Source organism: Crocuta crocuta, unplaced genomic scaffold (assembly GCF_008692635.1).
Source record: "Crocuta crocuta isolate KB4526 unplaced genomic scaffold, BGI_CrCroc_1.0 scaffold54, whole genome shotgun sequence".
Taxonomy (NCBI): domain Eukaryota; kingdom Metazoa; phylum Chordata; class Mammalia; order Carnivora; family Hyaenidae; genus Crocuta; species Crocuta crocuta.
The window spans coordinates 4913156-4933665 of NW_027530356.1; the positions used below are offsets into that span (position 1 = coordinate 4913156).

Below are 20510 nucleotides of genomic sequence, written 5' to 3' on the forward strand. Positions count from 1 at the left end.
CCCCCCCCAGAAAAAAAGAACCTGATCTAAGAAAAACTGTTGATCTGTTGTTTTGCTGTTTCTCTTTGTTCGCGAAAAGAGGAAATGGATTGCCTTTAGAGGTTGAATTTAGAAGCCTTGTAACTAGCTAGCAAAGGGATTTGAAACTTCTTTTTGTGTCCTTGGAAACGGGATGGACACTGTCTTCTTTAGAAGGGGCAGCAATACATGTTTTATCAAAATTAGTTGTAGAGAGTCTGTCCAGCTCTTCATGAATTTGGGGGTTTGGAAGGTTGAGAGGGATGGGAAGGGGAAGGGAACAATGCAGTGTCTTTTTCTGTTGAGCCTACTTCCTTCCTTCACAGTGAGTGTTTAATGCCAGACTACTGTCTATCCTATCTTTGTACCCATCTCTTAAATAGGCAGTTCTCACTTTTGCACTTACAAAGAGAACATCATTGTCGTTCCACGCTACCCTCTGAGGTATCAGCAGTAGAGCCACCACTGTGGAGTGGCATTTGCAATGGGCATTTATGTCTTCCTCTCATTTTACATAAAATTCCTCAATCAGAAATGTGTTAATTTGGGATATAGTGAGCTGCCTTCTGATGATAAATAGTCGAAGTTTAAGTCCCTACTTAAAACCTAGTATGCTCGCCAGAAGCTAGCTAGTTGTACATTAGGTTAATGGTATTTTGCGCATCATTTGAGCAAAGAGGAGGATCGGTAAGGCAGGAAAATCCAGTTTGTGTTAGCGTGTATTTGATTTCTGCCTACATACTGGTTTTGTGTGGGTTTGAGGAAATCATTAGAAGTGTTCTCCTATCAGGCCAGGCCTTATCTAGGAGTTTAAATGACACTTCCAGTTGAACATAGTCAATCTTCATTTTCCGTTTACATTGGTCCTTCAACTTTTGTTGTCAGTATTGTTTTTTTAGTACATTAATGAAGTTCGCCATAACAATAAAGACAAATGTCAGGATTTAAACATTTTTTTAGAAAGAGGACCAAAATTAAGCAACAAAAGAACAATTATAACATATATTATGAAAACAAATTTAATAAAGTAAATGAGGAAAATCTGTGAATTATGACTAAAATATTATTCATGTAAATATCATTAAAATAGTCTATTGAGAACCAGCAAGAATTTCTTAAATTTTTTTGAAAGTGAATGTAAATTGCCAAGAATCAATTGTATATTCTTAATATGAGGTTTTAAGTATAGATCCTGTTTAGTATAACCCCCCACGATGCATTTGTGAGTTCTCATGCTGGCAGTACTTCAAGTGTGTTATTTTTATTTGTTTTGGTCCCAGGAAGGACCGATTAAAAATACTAACTTTTACAGCACATTGTACCCATAATCATTGATGTGAGTTTTCAGCCTTGGATCAGTGATTTTAGTAAATGAAAAATTCAAAACTTGGATATTTGAAACATGCTTATTACATGAAATAGCTATATTGAAGGCAAACCACCATACTTAAATTGTGAGTTGGTATTGAAAAACAAATAGGTTTAATGAACTTCTTTATTCTTATTCTCTGTGTTAGATTTGGTGTTTTGAACAAAAGTGGCATAGTCAAGTACCTTTTGTTACTCATCACCTTTGGATTCTATTTACTCTGGTATCAGGAAGGGTTTGTTTGCTTTAGGAAGTAAAGCACCCTGCTGTGTGTGTGTGTGTGTGTGTGTGTGTATGAGGAAAAGTTTGTTTGCTTTAGGAAGTAAAGCACCCTGCTGTGTGTGTGTGTGTGTGTGTGTGTGTGCGCGCGCGCGCACTCGCTTGCGCTTGTACATACACATGCGTGCCTCTAGACTGTTTCCTTATATTTGAAAGAGAATATCTTTTCTTTGAATGTTATTTTCTAAAACCATTAGATTTACCTTCACCAAAATCTTTGTGTTCTGTGAAATACATGTGTCTTTAATAGAAAAAAATCGGTGAAGTGGCCTTTGTTATCTGCAAGTAAACTCTCCCAAATAAGATACAAGTGATGGACCTCCCTTCTCATGACCACTTAGAATCATAGTTTTGGAAACAATCTTAGAGGTCATATAATCTGATCTTCGTTTTTTGTTTTTGTTTTTTTAATTTATCTTTATAAATGCATATGNGCTTGCGCTTGCACATACACATGCGTGCCTCTAGACTGTTTCCTTATATTTGAAAGAGAATATCTTTTCTTTGAATGTTATTTTCTAAAACCATTAGATTTACCTTCACCAAAATCTTTGTGTTCTGTGAAATACATGTGTCTTTAATAGAAAAAAATCGGTGAAGTGGCCTTTGTTATCTGCAAGTAAACTCTCCCAAATAAGATACAAGTGATGGACCTCCCTTCTCATGACCACTTAGAATCATAGTTTTGGAAACAATCTTAGAGGTCATATAATCTGATCTTCGTTTTTTGTTTTTGTTTTTTTAATTTATCTTTATAAATGCATATGTTTCAAGATATTTAAAACAGGATTTAATTTTTTTTGGATCTTAATCCTTAGTACTGTTAAGAAGAACTAGAGTCCCCTGGGATAAATCGTGGTTATAAGGTTTTTTTGGAATTTTCATTAAACTTCTTCATGCTAAATTGATAAATGTAGCACTTTCCCATTATGTGGAAAAATTTAGTTTCTTGCTACTCCTAAAAATGTTAGAATGGTATAAATTTCCTTCTTTACATATTAAACTGTTGGGGAGAAATATCCTGGTGAATGTCCTAAGAAGATGCCAGTGACGTTTCCTGTTACATCAGTATGACCATGGGTAATTTTTTCCCCCATTTGTTGTTGTTGTCTTTATATTTTAAGAGTTCATGAGAAGTGTTTATCGGGGTATTTACCTTTAATAGCCAAAATATGGAAACTACTCACTAGAATGAATAAATAAAGGGTGGTATATCACATATTAGCATACTCTACATGAATGAGAATTAGTACTTTTTAGAACAAATTAAAGTTGCCTCAAAAACGTGGATCAAGCTTAGAAGCATATTGTTTCATAAAAGATGCTGGATGTAAAAAGTATCACTCCCATGGTTCCAAACTGGGCATTACTAATCCAAGCCTTTAGATGTTATGATCTTGGTCCCCTGGGGCAATGAGGTAACTAGAAGGAGCCTGGGGGCTGGGGATAGGGGTTCTGGGGATCTGGTGTATGATTTTGTGGTTTGAGTCTCAATTATGTGAGTGTGTTTACTTTGTAGATTACCATAGTTTGTGCACTTCTTCATATATGTTATACTTCAATAGAAAATGTCCATTGCAAAAGTCAAGAGCGTCTATTAAATGAAAAATAACGTATCTACTATATGTTTAGTTGGAGATGAAGGACAAAAAGCCAGGAAGAACAAACAGGAAGCATTTCCAACTCTGGAGACAGTGTTCACAAAACTTCAGCTCCTTTCATATTTTGATCAGCATCAAGTGACATCGCAGGTAGCCATTTAAAGCTGTGTATTTTGCATTTGGGGTATTCGTTTGCACTGCATGACAATTTCTTTCATGCACTATATGCTTTTGGCTTTATTTGCTTTTAGAAATACATTTTTTAAAAATACTTGTTTATTTTTGAGAGAAAGAGTGCATGCTGGGAGCAGTGCCAGACAGAGGGGTGGGGACAGAGGATCTGAAGAAGGCTCTGTGTTGACAGCAGAGAGATCATGACCTGAGCCAAAGGCAGATGCTTAACTGAATTATGCGCCCCTATAAATAAACTTTTTAAACATATTTGGAATCCTCTCAGTCTCTTAAGTAGTTCAGTTTTAAGTGTCAGGTTGTCTTATTCAGAGAAATTCGTTTTTTTTTCACAAATATTTTTACCTTATAGTAATAACACTATGTCAAATATTCCCTAATGCAATACTTAGTTCATTTTGGTCCTACATTACTATTGCTAAGGGAGAAATCTGTTGGTGAGTGAAATAAAATACTACTTAAATGAGAAAAAATCGGAATGTGTGTTGTTTCACAAATCCATTGATATTCAAATAAATGTTACCTGGAAGCATTTGTCGTAGTTTTACCATTAGGATAGTTAGGTCAAGATCTTAACTGACAACTTCAAAATACAGTTGTTGTAAGGAAGTTGTTCAATTGTTACATGGTTTTGGTTTCTGTGGAACTATGTTTTAAATTCTAAATAGAATATATAAATTCGAATTTCTTAAAAACTTAAAACAATTGCACATACTGGTCTTCTAATTATTTTCACATTTTTGTTGTCCAGATCTCTAACAATGTCCTGGAACAAATCACAAGCTTCGCTTCAGGAACATCCTATCATCTCCCTTTGGCTCACCACATTCAGCTCATCTTCGACCTCATGGAGCCAGCACTGAATATCAATGGACTGATTGACTTCGCAATACAGGTGTCAGAAAGAGCTTGCTGCTTCTCAGAGTTTTAGGAAAGCAAACCTGCTAGACAGCACATGATTTAACTTGAAGGGACCCCTGTATATTTGACTAATTGAGGCCTTCTAAATCAACAGTATTCAGCTCTCGTTTTAGTGGCAGCTATGTCCATACTTTTTAAATAAATAATGATAATTGGAGCTAAAATTTATAATAGTTGTTTAAAAATGTGAGGGTTTTAAGGATTTATTTTTGTCTTTTGTTTTGCTTATGAAAAGATAAAAGTTTACCATTTATTGTAGAGTATATTTTATGTTAAGAACCAAAAAAACCCATCTGATTTGATTTGCACATTGTTTTTTTTTTTTTAATAACGGAATTAACATTTTCCTTTTTATAAGTTTGTTTATTTATTTTGAGAGAGAAAGAGGTGAGGGAGGAGAGGGAATGCCAAGCAGGCTCCTTGCTGACAGCTCAGAGCTGGACTGTGCACCCAATCTAGTGAACCCTGAGATCATGACCTTAGCTGAAATCAAGAGTCAGATGCTTAACTGACTGAGCCACCCAGGTGCTCATGTCCCATTGCCTTTCTTATACACATACTTGAGTTCATTTATTATGCTATTTGTGAATAGAATAAAAACGTGTCTTCCATTACTTATTGACGGTCTTAGTTTGTTGATAACAAGAACATAATGATAAATAACATCTGTTTTCTTAAGAAAGATGAGAGGTGGGAATGTTCTCTGAAATCATTCAGTCTAGAGCTTTGGGCTTCCCTCAAGTTGTGGTTGCTATTTCAGTATTGGATACTTCCTGACTGTATGTACCATGATGTCTAGACAGAAGAAAAATGGTAGAATTTGCTTCAATCTAAAAACCAGTTTAATTCTTGGGGGGCTTGTTTTCTCTCACCGTAGTTATATGGCATATGGTCCTGGGACACGATAATGGGTGAGAGAAGATGATATTAGAATGACTCAATATATCCATGGTTTGTGAAAATAAAGGGTTTTCCTATCATTTTGGCAGTTCCATTCTTATTTCCTCTTTTCTTCCATTGTAGCTGCTAAATGAACTGAGTGTTGTGGAAGCCGAACTGCTCCTGAAGTCCTCCAGCCTGGCAGGAAGTTACACAACGGGACTGTGTGTGTGCATCGTGGCTGTTCTCAGGCGCTACCATAGTTGTCTGATCCTGAATCCTGACCAGACAGCCCAGGTGTTTGAAGGGTTGGTATATTAAATATCAGTATTTTTTTTTCAAATTACTATTTTCCATGTATAATTGGTGATGAAGCATTATTGTGGTTTTAAGAGGAAAACTACCACATGTGCCTGTTTCAGTTGAAAAGATAGAGTTAAAGACTACTTTTGTCAGCAAACATTTATTAGAGAAGGAGATGTAAGCATGAACATGGTGTTGTCTTAATAGAGCGTGAGTCTTTTCTACCTTCCTTTCCTGCACGTACTTTCTACAAGTTTAAACCAGTTATTTACAGCAATGCATCATTTGCTGCCCTGCACCATGGCTTATTACAAATGATGAATACGTGACAGCTGCTTTTGTGATGTAATTTCATTTTATATTCAAGACCAAATAAGCTCTGCACGTGTTCTTACTATAGAGATTTGCTGCTTCAGTTTTATTTCTTTTGTAAACTACAGATATCTTGACAAAGTTAATCTAGAACAAATGACTTTCTTGTTTTATAGTTTGCTTTTGGTGTGTGTGAAGTGTAGACTAAAGTTTTCTTTACTGTTGTCCATGAAGTTGTACCATGTCCTCCTATCCCCATTTACAATCCGACGTTACAGGGATGAGAGAAATGGAAAGAACAGTCCAAAACCCTGTCTGGAGCTCCTTTTTGTCCACTATAGTCCCCTTTCTCTAGGGCTTTATATATAAAAAAAGGATAGCCTCTTTTTCAGCCTTTTTTCTTTCTAGAATTAAAACAAACATGAGGTTCTTCGGTTTCACATTAGAGAGAGAGAGAGAGATGAGTGTGTGTGTGTGTGTGTGTGTGTGTGTGTAAATTAGCACATGCAATCAATTTATAATCTATTCTGGTGTGACATCCATTTAACAGCAGCTTTTTGGGGAAAAGGAAATGCTACCACATTAATTGTACACGTAGATTATTGAATGAAATCTGAGACATCCCAGATATTTTTTAAAAGTTTGAAAATAAACATTTCTGAGTTCGCAAATATACGACTACTTAATAGCCCCCAACTTTCATGTAAAGGTGAAAAATTGGTACCATTGACAAGTCAAGAAATTGTAACTCAGACCCGTTAAGTGAAGTGTGTGTTGGAGTGATGTACTCAATATCACATGGCTAATAAATCCCCAGATTACTGAAAGTCATTCTGAGTAAGAGCAAATTCATGCTGTTAGATTTATACTGTACTCTTTAAACTGTGTATGGAAAGCCATGAGTTAGTAATGGAATGAGTATTACAGGTTTTGACAAATTTCATAATTTTGAAATTTATTTCAGTATTATTTATTTTAACAGTTTAAATTTATTATTAAATGTTCACAAAATCATATTTGAGACTATATTTTCAGTTTATCATGCATACTAAGGAAAAATGTTTTCCCAAAAGATCTTATTTTGTACTGATATGAATATTACTGGATTTCAGCCCAAGTTGTTTTATCTCTGACAAGTGAAAAAGATCTAAGCAACACTGACTGCTATACTGTGGATGCCTACCAAACTCTCAATAAATGTTTGTTTCCTTTAAGTGAAAAAAAAATTTTTTAATGTTTGTTTATTTTTGAGAAAGACAGAGCACCAGTGGGGGAGGGACAGAGAGAAAAGGAGACAGAGTATTTGAAGCAGGCTTTAGTCTGTGAGCTGTGACACCAAGCTTGACAGGAGGCTCGAACTCATGAACTGCTAGATCATTACCTGAATCAAAGTAGGCCACTTAACCAACTGAGCCACCCATGCACCCCTGTTTGTTTACTTTAATCACAAAATAATACTTTGCCTTTTAAAGTATGTCTGGAATTTATGTTAAAATAAACCTAACAGATTGAATCCTCTACTTTGCTGCTTGATTATAGGATATTTTGGCTGCAGTTGACTACTGTTATCAGCTATCTGGTGGCTGTATCTGCTGATAGCAGTTCACAGGGCTTGGGGTCCAGCATTGTCATTTCTCTATGGTTTCCTGAGTTCTACCTCTGGTGTTTGTGATTGCAGCCTCCTTCTTGACCATAACAGCCTAGGCTCTCTTTAGCTTCCCCCCAACCCCTGAGTAGTGGAGAGAACTCTAGCTGTGAGTCTAGAGACCTAAACTCTCCTCTTGTTTGTGCTGTGAACTCACTTTTTGCCTGTGGGCAAGTTACTTCACCTGTCTGAGCCTTAGCACCCTCTTTATAAAAGGAGGATGGTGAATCAGATGATTTCAAAAGTCCTTCTTAGCTTAATAATCTGAGTCATCGATGACACTATGGTGGTATTACTGAACCCTATAACAGAATAGAAGATAGTAATTATAGAATCAGACTCATAAATAGGTGACTGGACCACTAATATTTACTGCTGTGTTCTATGAAGTTTTGTGTTGAATGAACTGTGGCCCAAGGGGCCATTGTTCTGATATGGGGAAAGGGGAACAGAAATGGAGTAGTAATGCTGTTTCTGAGTTGAAAGACATCTAGGGAATGTCACTAAAAGGAAAGGGTCTTATTATTATATTACATAAACTAAAATGTGTTTCTAGTTTGGATAAGCAAGGAGAATGTGACTTCAGATCATGAATTCATCAAGTTTTGCCAGAACCAGTTCATGGCAAATATTCCAGATGTACTCATGTAGAGATTTGCTCTTTCCAAAGCAGCAGTGGACTTAAGAATCTTTGCAAATAGCCTTTTTTTTTTTTTTTTTTTTTAACTGAAAAGACATTCTCTAATATAGCTTCCTTGTTGTATTCTGGTCACAGCAGCTTAATTGATGGATTCTTCCATATGTTCCTCCTGTAAGGAGGAATTTTTTTTCTTTCTTGTTGTTAATGGTATTTCCAAAGAAATCTTTTTAAAAATCCTTTTGTATTTCATTATCCTCATAGAAAAAAATGATGTTTCATTCAACTATTTAGTACTGCTATAATCATTAGTATCAAAAATCTAATGCCTTTTTTCATAACCAAATAATACCTGCTCATATTCTCACTCTAAAAGATTTAAACAGTAACATATATATTAGCAAAATACGTGTCTCCCGTCTTCACGTATTTTTCTCCTCAGGTTGTGTGGTGTGGTAAAGCATGTTGTGAACCCCTCAGAATGTTCTTCCCCTGAAAGATGCATCTTAGCCTACCTCTACGATCTCTATGTCTCCTGTAGCCACCTCAGAAGTAAATTTGGAGACCTCTTCAGGTGGGTAGAGGAAAATCAATAGGAATGGGATCATGCCTATATTTGTTAGTGACCCAACTGTGATATTGTCATCCTTTTTAATAATGGAAGTTAATCATACTTGCCAGAATTCATATTGAATTATCTTTCATTGTAGCTTTAACCTCCTTTTACCAATTACTTTGCATGTTTAGCTATGATTGCAATTCTGAGATAAACTTGAGAGTAAATATTCTATATTTTGGACTTGGAGTACCTCACTCAGAATGTTGTTTCTGTTTGCATGCTTACTTTCTCCCCACCTTTGCTTCCCTGCTTCCTTGCCAGTCCTATTGCAGACGGTGTCACTGAGCACCTACCATGATGTGCATCTTAGCACTTGCTGCTCTCCACCAGTAGATAGATGCTAGAAAATACTTAATGACATTTTTAGGAAAATTTGATTATTAATTGTGGTTGGGGTAAGAAGGAGACAATAATACCTGCAAAATAAATTTGTCATCTAGAAGGAATGCAAGAACCATCAATTACAGTTATTTGTTCCTGAATTCTGGGAGCTCTGTCTTCCTGGTTTGTGTGGAATGTGACTCCTTAGGTCATTGCTTTGTCACTGCTACCAGCTCTTGGTTGGACTACTACAGAATCATAACTGGTTTCTCTTCTTGCATTCCTAACTCTCAGTAGTATATCCTCAGCATACCTACCAATGTCATCCTTTTAAAACAAGAATAACTTGACGTTTTCTAGTGGCTTCTTATCTACATGAATAAATTCAAAGTCGTAACTTTGCCTCCTGGTTCTGCTATATCTAATCTCTTCTTCTTCTTTCCTTCTGTTTATTCCATTCTAACCTCCTTATGGGTCTTGAAACACACTATAAGCACACTCTCTCAGGGGTTTTGCACTTACTGTTACCTGTGTTAACCCCTCCCCTGTTACTTGCCTGTCCAGGCCCACATTACAGTCAGAGCTCTACCTTCCTGACCACCCTATTTTAAATATCAATCTCTTACCCCTCATCTCTGTCATCACTGAACCTTAGCACTTGCTGCCATTGGGTAACTCATGTATATATTTATGGTCTGGCTTCTTTCTCACATATAAATTTCATGAAATGAAGAACTTTATATTTTCTGCACTGCCATATCCTGATACCTTGAAGAGCATTTGGCTCCTAACAGGCATGGCAGAAAAGCTAGGGAATGGAAGATAAATAAATTTTTTAAAGCCCATGATCTTTTTAATCGAATTGATAGGGAAAAATGGGAAAGTAAATCATCATGAAATGAAGTAGTTTTCCAAATAATTCCTCATAGAATATTTGAGTAAGTCTTAGGGAACATGCTTCCACAGAAATGATGTAATAATTGCTTTGCTCATATTCTTATTTATAGAGAGCTTTAAGTTTCATTTTACAGTTTTCAGAGGACTTTCTCGTACATAATTTGGTTCTCACAACAGTCCTGTTTTAGTGAACTTCCCAAGAAGACCCCCAGTAGCCTCTTTGACCCCTAGTGTTCCCTCAGGGTACTGCAAGTATATTAACTAAGTGAATTCAAGTCCTTTGCACTGAGTGTGTGGAGATTTAGGAGACCACCAGTGAGCTGAGGATCAGCATAGCATCACATCATAAGACGTGGCACTGGCTAACGTTTCCTCGATTAGAGAAATGGAGGACACTGCATCCCTCAGGAATCCCAGAGGTCTGGCATTATTTGTAGTTTGGGATGAAGAAGAATGGTCAAACAAAAGCTAGATACTTGGTGAGGGTTCTCTTAGTATGCTCACAGAACAGATTTAATAATTGGATCTGAAGGAGCATCTATGAAATTGTGTAAGAGGATTGTTGGGGGGGGGGGAAATAACACTGATGACATCTTGCCCCGATTGTGCTGCTACCCTGTGCCAAGTACTATGCTGGGCTCTTTCCATCAACATCTTTAGTCCTCCCACCACCTCAGGAAGTAGAAATGATTGTTCCAACAATAAATGATTATTCTTCATCATAAGTTAATAAATGATGAAACCTAGGTGTGAACATAAGTCGTTTTGGCCTCAACGTGTTACTTTTATTACTCTGTTAGGTTTTTCGCGTGCAGACAATTTCAGAAGGAAAATGTTTGAGTTGTTTCCTTATTTCCCTAGATGCCTGCCACAGAGAGTGGTAAGAATTTGAGAGTGACTTAGATGTCAGCTAACTTTTTATTAAAACATAGAAGCATATCTAGAAGGAGTGTAATACATGATACAAGAAATCTAGAAATGAAGAGTAAGGAGACTTCTCCATGAGCCGCACATGTCAGAAAAATTATGCACTCTTGGCTGGACATCGCAGAGAGTCAACTGGAGAGAAGCCTCTAGACTAAAAGAAAAATGCGAGCTGACTCTTATAAAAATTGAGAAGGCAAAGCAGAATTCTTCTTGGTTCTAAAGACAGACATGAATACCTTGGTATAATTACATTGGAAAAGAGAGAACACTTTACTGTTTGCTAAAGTCTGTTTCATTGAAATGATACTCAGGGTATTGGGAGGTGAAGGGAACCAGAGAAGTGTAGTTTGTTTTTGTTTCATTTTTAGTGAAAAAGTAAAATAAATTAAGAGTTATTGCTGACTGAGAATCAATGAAAAGTTGATTGGAAAGCATGGCAAGAGTTAATACAGGAGAAAGGGAGATGTTTAAAAGCACCGGTGATGATGCATTGTTCATCATTTTGAACAGGTCATACTCCAGATGGCAAGCTTACAGCCTTCAGTGACATTTGACACGTTTGTATAGAAGTTGTCTGCCAAGAAAGAGAGTATAGAACACTGTAATCACTGCCATTTAGTGGGAGGCTTTAGTCCTGTCTGTCTGACTGGTATTTCCCAGTCTATTGAGAAGGTGGAATCAAGAACTCGTAATGTGACTCTTCTCCAGGAATACCTTATAGTTGCTGCCGTTGATTCTTTCCTTCAGTGAAATAGCTTTCTAGTTACTCTTGTTTTGTTTTTTAACTCTTTTCCTTGTCACCTCAGTAGTGCCTGTTCAAAAGTTAAGCAAACCATATATAATAATGTGATGCCTGCAAATTCTAACTTGCGGTGGGATCCGGACTTCATGATGGATTTTATTGAGAATCCTTCAGCTCGTAGCATCAATTACTCAATGCTGGGCAAGATCCTTAGTGACAACGCAGCCAATCGCTACAGCTTTGTCTGTAATACGCTCATGAATGTATGTATGGGCCATCAGGACGCTGGAAGGTGAGCTGGGTTACCCTGGAATTCACAGTTAGCCACCTAGTCTTTGCGTTGGTGCTACTTTTAAATTCATGTCTTTAGTAATTGCCTGGGCTGACATTTGGGTATTGTTTGTTCCCCCCAGACCCCATTTATTCCTGAGTTTATCTCTGCTCTACACTATGATTTCCTTGGCCTCACAGGCTATTCTGGCTGACTGCTGTGGCATGAGATGCTTTACATACAAACTATAACTTGTCTATTCATTTACAACAACATGATAAAACATAAAGGAAAAAATGCCTATATTTAAAAACACTGTATTTTAGCCTACCTAAATTACATAATCTTTAATTTCATGTTGCCCATAAAGATGGAAATTTTGAAGTCAGATTGGTTCCCAGATGAAAAATATGTCAATTGGCATCTGTACTGATTATCGTTTGTTGCTCAACAGCATCAAATATTAAACAGCATTTGAAGCCTGTTACTTTTATCTTTGCTTTCAGGTTCTACTAGATTATTTAACAAGTGGGTATTTATTAAATCTTTGAATCTTAGAAATGAATGGCTTGTTTGATAGTAGTGAGATAGGAGCTGATTAAGTATATTACATTTGCGTGTTTCGCTCTTGTTACTTTCTACTATGTTCTTTTTCCTCTTTCTAGGATTAATGACATAGCCAATTTCTCTTCTGAGCTGACAGCTTGCTGCACTGTTCTTAGTTCCGAATGGCTGGGAGTTCTGAAGGCTCTTTGTTGTTCTTCAAATCATGTGTGGGGGTTTAATGATGTACTTTGCACTGTAGATGTAAGTTTTCTCTTTCATTTAAAAACTCATCTGTGCAATTAAATATTTAGTTAGTAATTCTATTTAATTGACTTAGCCAACCCTTATCTGAAACGTAGTTTTTTCTTTCTCCACTCAAAAGCACTAAATAAGAATGTGGTTGCCAAGGATTAAATAAATGAGAAAAAAAGGAGAAAGAAATACAATAGCTTAATCTACACTAGAGATGCCAAGATTTCTTGTTAGGAAACTGAGATTTCTTACATATGTTCTCTTCAGAGCTGTTGGCTCGTATTGTTGATCACGTGCCTTAGGTTCCTCATGGTACAAGCCATAATTTAGCTAAAGGAGTTTGCATTTTGAAGAGAATTATTTTTTAAAGATCAAGGTGCATTCTAAGAATATAGATTTTACTATGTTGCCTAAGAATGCCCAGGCCAGAATCATTGGCATGTTTTTAGTGATTATGCTTGAAAGTTAATGAAGAGATACTCAGTATATATGACTAATTTCTTTCACATATCCTGTTGTATCCATGATGTGTAAATTTCTGAAAAATCTGTCATGATTCTCCTATCACTTTTTTGGAGTGATTTGTATTACATGTTGGTGTGTGTTTGCATTTTAAAAACCACCTTCCACTTAGTTAGAGGCTTACTTCCTAGTTCTGGTATCTCAGGACTGGATGGATAATTTTACTCCATTCTGTAAATACCCAAAGTTTATATATACACACACATACATATGGATATAGGTAACTCATATCTGTGGCCTGCTTTTCCAGATAAAGATATCCCAATTTTTATCATTAACATAATTCTTTAAGCTCTTGGTTGTTTTCTCTTATACTTTACCTCTTCTTTGTTTCCTCGTCTGCATTGGGATTAATAATAGTAAGAGCCTCATGGTGGGATGCTCTTAAGTGAGGTCATCTTTGTAAATCACTAAACATAATTGGCCTTTAGTACAATTTAACGTGAAGGCTGCTGTTGGGACTTTTTTCTTACTGTTTTGCGCCAGTCTTATGAGGTCTGCATAGGTAGTGGATTCATTCTGAATGACTTAATTTTCCTTCTTTTTTTCATTCTCTCTCTCTCAAATTTAGGACACAGTTGGAGATTTTCAGANAGAGCTCTTAAAAAATCAGTGACGGTTATTTTTCATTTAGGGGAATCTTCGTGTTTTTTTCCTGCACACACACAGTCTTACCCTTAAATGTTATGCCATATTCTGCTAAAAAGTTTTCTTTATATTTCATCTGTTAGGAATTTTGTGATTTTGTTTTGTTTTTGTTCAGTTATGTGTACTCAAGACAAAACTCAGTTTCTTTTTGTAGCAGTGTGATGTAGGTAAACCTCATCATTTATCTTTAACAATGTAAAAATAACCCTGAGAGGGTGAGAATCCTGACGTGTAATCATTTCACTCTATTGGATCATTTTGGGATTTGTGATCTTACTGGTATTGCCTACATTTTCTTAGATATTAATCTTAGATATTACTTGAAAGGGTGTTGGGTATTAAAACATGTCAATGTTTTTCTTGAAGGTGAGTGACCTTTCATTCCATGATTCATTAGCTACTTTCATTGCTATTCTGATAGCACGACAGTGTTTCTCCCTGGAGGACGTCGTGCAGCACGTTGCACTTCCCTCTCTCCTAGCAGCAGGTATGATGCATCCGGAAGGGCTCTTGTTATTTGTTTTCTTGGGATGATTTCCTGCTATTACAGCAGTACTGTGAACATACTATTTAAGGGGACATGCATTGGGCAGTGGTGTGGCGCTGATGTAATGGTAGTGGGAGTATAAGTGATGTTCTGTACAAAGTCATATAGATCCCTATAGAGGAGGTTGTTTTTAAGGAAGCAGTCTGCCCCCTCTGGAAAGTGTAGCCAGTGCCTTCCTCCTTACCGTAAGGAGCATTTGTATTTACGTTATTCCAGAAAAGTTAGCTTAAGAGGAAACCTGAAGACGTGTCATTGAATAAATGCAAAAAACTGCTTTTAAAATCTTTCCTAGCTTGTGGAGATGCAGATGCTGAGCCGGGGGCAAGAATGACATGCCGACTCCTGCTTCATCTCTTCCGAGCTCCCCAGGCCTGCTTGTTACCTCAAGCAACCGGTGAGCTGACTGCTATAAAATCCCTGATTACATTTTCATTTGGAGGTACAGCTTCTAAAATGACGGTGTGGGCTGTCCATTCTGTTATTTCCTTCCTGATTTTGGTGAACTTGCTTTTGGGGGGTGATGAAGGAGTGCAATAATGCCATCAAGAGTGCTGTCAGCACCTTTGATTTATGCAATATCAGGATGTATTGAGAAACTGAAATCAAGAGTTAATAAACAATAAAAATACTTTTGGTCTGAGGTCAAGCCACGCTGGTGGTCAATGTGATCCTCAAACGTATGAACCACATCATAGCAGCTTAGGGCAATGATGATTCATTTATTCTTTTACTAAGATAAAAGGAATAAGGTAAGAATTCTAGAGGTATTATTGAAGTGTGTTCTAAAGATCATTTCCATACGTGTGTGTGTGTGTGTGTGTGAGAGAGAGAGAGAGAGAGAGAATCAGTATTAGTAGATGAAAGTTCTAATACTTTCTTTTTGATATGTCTCTCTAAGGGGCAGTGACATTGTTTTAGTAATTAAGACAAGGTTAAGAAGGGAATACTGACGTTTTGTAGTGAATCCATGAAGCATCCATTAAAGCTAGCTAATGACATTTAAGTTCCTATAGTCTAACAATGACAGGTTTTGCTGATTGTAATTGGTTACACAAGATTGTTAATGATGGTGATGAGACCATTAAAGGTTTGTTGTTGTTCTCATAGGCAAACCTTTCCCTGGAATAAGATCATCTTGTGATAGACACCTTTTAGCCGCTGCTCACAACAGCATTGAAGTGGGAGCCGTGTTTGCTGTTTTAAAAGCAATTATGATGCTTGGTAAGACTATCCTGGCACTAAACTTGGCTAATCACCAGAAACGGAGGACAAATAAATTGTTTCATGTTCATCTCTAATTCAGATTATTACAAACATTGTTTAGTTTTGCTCTCCTGGCAAAAGTAGTTGGCTTTCTCCACGTCCAAGATCAGCTCTACTTTGAGGTGTCTGCTCCTTACCTACAATTCTGGGGGTATTTAAATATAATCCTTTTTTTTTTTTGGATGTTCTTTTAATCAGAAGATATTTCATTCCGATATAATATAGATTCTCAGACTCAACAGGGTTGTTTTATCTTTATTTGTTGGTATACATGACACTTTGTGATGGATCCAGGTGAGATGGTGATCTAACCAAAGGTTTAAATTTCGTATGATGTACCAGGAGCAGACCATAAGAAAAACTGGGTTTTAATCTTAGCGTTTCTGCTTCCATTTTGATCCTGAACAAGTTTATAAACTTCTCCCTGTTCATGGAGTAGGTAATAATTGCAATGATATTGACGGTACTGATAAATCAATATTAGATATCAGAATTTTTAAAAATTTAATCCATAATGTCCAAGTCACCCTTTATACTCTTACTGACAGTAGCAGCACTGCATTTCTGATCCTTTTTACTGTAATATTCTCACACATTTTTATAAATGTTGAGGATTTAAGTAAGTAGGAAGTTTTGAGTCCTCACTGCCTAATTCTAGCTTTGACAATCTTCTTTTGGCCTTGACTAAAAAAAGTTATCTCTTACATTCTGAAGGAGCTGTCTTTTATTAGAACAGAAACTGTGGGGTAAATAGGAATTGTTTTGGAGGAGTCTCAAAAAACATACTTGAATGCTTTCTACTCCTGTTTGAATGTTATTTGGTGATGATGAAGGATTAACAGGATATTCATTAAAATTATTAAAAACTAACTTAAAAAAATTATATATTATATAATCACACAAAGAAATATTTATGGTTTCTAACTTTTATAGTCGTTTAATGTATGGTTAAAGGTTGGAAAAAATGTGCGCATGTATACATTCCTTTTATATGTAGAAATATGTATGTATATACATAAATAGAAATTTCAAAGGATGCCTTTGGAAATGCCCATGAATTTTGGAGTAAAAGGGAAAAGTAGAGCCACACGGATGGCCATAACCTCTCTTCTGAGTTTAGGAGCTTATAGTTTATAACATTCAGCATTAAATGCTCATAGCAGCAAGTAAAATATCTCTTCTTTGATGGTATTTGAGAAAAGTGGCTGCTCAATCTATTTAGTAAAAAATGTAGGGACTATGAAGTCAGGGACTTTGTGTGTGTGTGTGTGTGTTTTAAACTTTTATCTCTAATGCCCATCAGAGATACTAGATAGTAGGTTAATCAGAGAAACTAGATAGTAGGTTTTGAAAACGTAGCTTTTCAACAAACCTAGGAAGTGTGCCTGCATAACGGAAAGACATTGAATGGCAGAAACCACGAGGAGTGCACTCTAGGCACCTGCCCTTCATTTGGAGGAATGGTTCCAGTTCCAACTAAAATTTGCCAACCTCTATAAAGAGTCACGTACTTGTATTTTACTATCCATACTTAATAACCAGTTCTTCTTTGGTTGGCTCTCCTTGACCTTTTTAATCAACCTCAGTTCTTGGTAGATAGAGGATGATTCATGTCTGAGAAGCCAGGATCAGGTCATTTGGATGTGAACAGAGCCTTGGACCAGGTAGTCACTGGGCACTCTTTTCTATTTGTTCTGTTATCTGTACAGTTATGGAATGTTCTAGAAGAGCCTCCCATATCTTCTCTGTCATCCTAACATCTAAACTAAGTGAGAATCTGAATGAGAGGGTTTCCTAGGCCGAGATGTTTGTTTCTTTGATTTTGTTTTTACTTAAAGGTTTTAATTTATCTACCTCAACATATCCTTACCAATATTCTCTCAAGTCCTGTCCATCGGGATCTGTTTTGAGTTCAGGTGATAAAACTGTTATATAGACACTGGTTTCTAATTTATGTATTAGTTTTAACTTAAGGTATGGAAATAGTTGTTTTATTTCACCAAACATTGGAGAAAGCATGCTAAACTTTGGTACACATCTTTCAGCTCCTAAGGACCTCTGTTGAATTAAACTCTTGTGCGTGAAGTGAAATTGGTACTTTTTCTATTGTGTCTTTTATGATAATATACAATAAGAAATTGATGACTTAAATTATTGCTTATACCTCTCCTCCTCTTACCATTTTATAAGTAAATATTTAGTAATCCATTATGATTTTGCAAATTTTTCCAGCAGAGTCAAAACTTTTTCTTGCTTGACCTGTGGCTTGTAAAAAGGCTTTTTGCACTGACCTGGGCTCCGTTTTACTCACAGTGGGCAGTGAAGGCCACATCTGAATTCATTTGTTGATTCCAGCCACTTCTCTGGTTCAAAGCTTATGATCCCTGTGGGTAAACAGGCAAATGTTTAGAGATTCTTGTCATTTGGCAGTCTTTATTACCAAATTATATTATTCTCTCATTTTTAAAATAGGATAGTGATTTGTCTTTCATAGTTAGAGAAGATTTCTTATCTCCAGCCTTTCACACATAGTGTTCCATTTTGTCCCCCTTGAATTTTGTTACGACGGAAACCCTCCCTTAGTTCGATTTGACTCAGTAAATTAGAGGTTAGTCTGGTGAGGTTTTCTAATTTGGATGTTTACAGAGAGGAACGTGAGAGACTTGGGTTATTCAATGAATGCCCTATGTTTTAGGGCTTCCTTAGTATGCATTGCCCTTTTCCATTCCCAGGGAAATAAATCTCTCTTGTCAAGAAGTTGATAGTAAGGTGGGCTAAGGCAAAACTTTTCTCTTGACCTATGGATAGAAAATAAGTCATTGTAAGAGAAGAAATGGAAAAGGGACATCTAGAAGGGTGAGTAACACATTTTTTCCTTGTCTATAAGTGAAATGAATTTGAATATTGAATACATTCATGCTTGAAATACTGATGAAATCAATGTTCTGTGATTATTAAGTATGATTCATAATGGCCTTTAAGTTTGGTGAACGCATACGTAATTCTGTAAACAAAGTAAGGATTAAGTCTTGGATTTCCCTTTTTTTCCTCGTGTAGTGAAACTTCTCTGGGTTCTTGCTTTTATTCTCTTGATTCGTTCTCTCTCTTGATGAACAATGAGCTGTGACATAAAGATGCCAGTCACGTATTTTAAATCCCCGAAGGCTTGCTTCATTTACTTCTCAAGTATTTGGCAATATTTGGAACTTCCATGATTGTGCTTTTGTGATTCTATTATTTAGGAGATGCCAAAATTGGCAATAACAATGTCAGCTCTTTAAAGAATGATGACTTCACCATGAGGGGTTTACGACGCGATGGGAATGCCGATGATATCTGGACTGCTTCACAAAATTCAAAATCCTGTGGGAAAAGCATTTCCATAGAAACTGCCAATTTAAGAGAATATGCTAGATATGTACTGAGGACTATCTGTCAACAGGTATTTTTCAGATTTAATTTGTCTTACACTGTGAATATATAATTGGCTTTGTGGAGATGCTCACTGTTGTAGGAAGCTTGCACATCAGTGGTTCTTTCTTCCTGCTAACATTATTTGGAAAAAAAATTAAAATTTGTTGAAGAGTTGCAATAATAATAAATAACTCTAGTGTATACCCTTTATACAGATTCACCAATTTTTTACATTTTTCCACATTTGCTTTATGATTTTATTTGTGGATGTGGGTGCATATGCTTTTTAAGATTTTGCTGAAGCTTTTGAGAGTAGATGGCATATTAATCTTGAGTCTTTAATATTTCAGTGTTTTCTTAAAAATGTTTAATGTTTCAGTGTTTACTTACTAATAGCTTAGATTGCCATTTTATTCCTCCCTACCTCAGTTCCATCTTTAGAGTAGCATGCTTCTACAAGTCAACTGTATAAAAAGGTTTACTCAAGTGATAGTTCCTTCATCTCTTGTCTTTTCTACCCTGCCCTGGGTGATTGTTTTTTTTATTTTCTGATTTATCTTCCTTTTTTCTTTCCTTTTCTCTTTTCTTATAAAAAATGTAGTATACCATATGTACTATCTTCTATTTTGGTGGAGATGTTAGGTTAACAGGGTCATGTTTTTATTAGGACACTCTGTCCTATGTAGACACTCTGCAACTATGTTAAAAGTTTGCTACATAGTTCTATAGATAATGAGAAGCAGTTGTTTCTTGTTTCCCAACTATGAGTGTCCACCGGAATCACCAAGGGCCAAACAGTTTTAATGTTTCTTTAATCAGTCCCCACATCAGATAATTGTTTGTTGGGACCTGGGCACTTGAAGTTTAGCAAGCTTCCCAGGTGACTTTAATATATACTCAGCATTTGAATTACTGGTGTAGTTAAGAAACAGATTTCTTCTGAAACCCATCTGGGTTCAAACTGGGTTCTGTTGATGATTTCTTACCACTATAGTATAAGAATTTGCCTTTGAAACAAGGATAAAGAAAAAGTGGTAGGAGTTCACATTGGGAGAAACTCTGGAGGGCAGTGGGCCATATTTATCAGTCATCTTAAATTTTGGTATACTCCTTGGCCCAACAATTGTGCTTTTATGAAATTATCCTAAGAAAATGATTGTGTAGAAAGCAGATGTGCACAAATATTTATAAGAGTAACATTTATAATAGTATTAAAAAATGACCTTTTTCTAAGTGTTGTACTCTATTCTATGCAGTGGGATATAGTATACATTACATAAAAATGAAGGTGTTATACATAATATGTATACATAATATCTTCTACATAATACAGAAGCATTACCTAATATTATTATAATTATTGTACATAATACAGAAGCATTACCATT

The 20510-nt window shown here is 36.2% G+C and overlaps 2 protein-coding genes across 3 annotated transcripts in view; one reads left to right on the forward strand and one right to left on the reverse strand.

Moving 5' to 3' along the window:
• Window positions 1-20510, forward strand: part of MED12L (mediator complex subunit 12L) — a 325934-nt gene that overhangs the window by 251622 nt on the left and 53802 nt on the right. Inside the window, exons 18-27 of the mRNA XM_077765916.1 lie at window positions 3299-3417; window positions 4208-4351; window positions 5401-5564; window positions 8596-8727; window positions 11724-11951; window positions 12596-12737; window positions 14265-14385; window positions 14738-14839; window positions 15553-15666; window positions 18951-19150. Coding sequence (XP_077622042.1) covers window positions 3299-3417; window positions 4208-4351; window positions 5401-5564; window positions 8596-8727; window positions 11724-11951; window positions 12596-12737; window positions 14265-14385; window positions 14738-14839; window positions 15553-15666; window positions 18951-19150 — 1466 coding nt within the window. The remainder of the gene's footprint in view (window positions 1-3298; window positions 3418-4207; window positions 4352-5400; window positions 5565-8595; window positions 8728-11723; window positions 11952-12595; window positions 12738-14264; window positions 14386-14737; window positions 14840-15552; window positions 15667-18950; window positions 19151-20510) is intronic.
• The window catches only part of P2RY12 (purinergic receptor P2Y12), a 41729-nt gene that overhangs the window by 12073 nt on the left and 9146 nt on the right, over window positions 1-20510 (reverse strand). Inside the window, exon 3 of one of the 2 annotated variants that reach the window (XM_077765913.1) lies at window positions 18020-18092. The gene's annotated coding sequence lies outside the window, so the exon portion shown is untranslated. Of the gene's footprint in view, window positions 1-17999; window positions 18093-20510 lie in introns of both variants that reach the window. The other variant, XM_077765912.1, reaches the window with a different exon arrangement.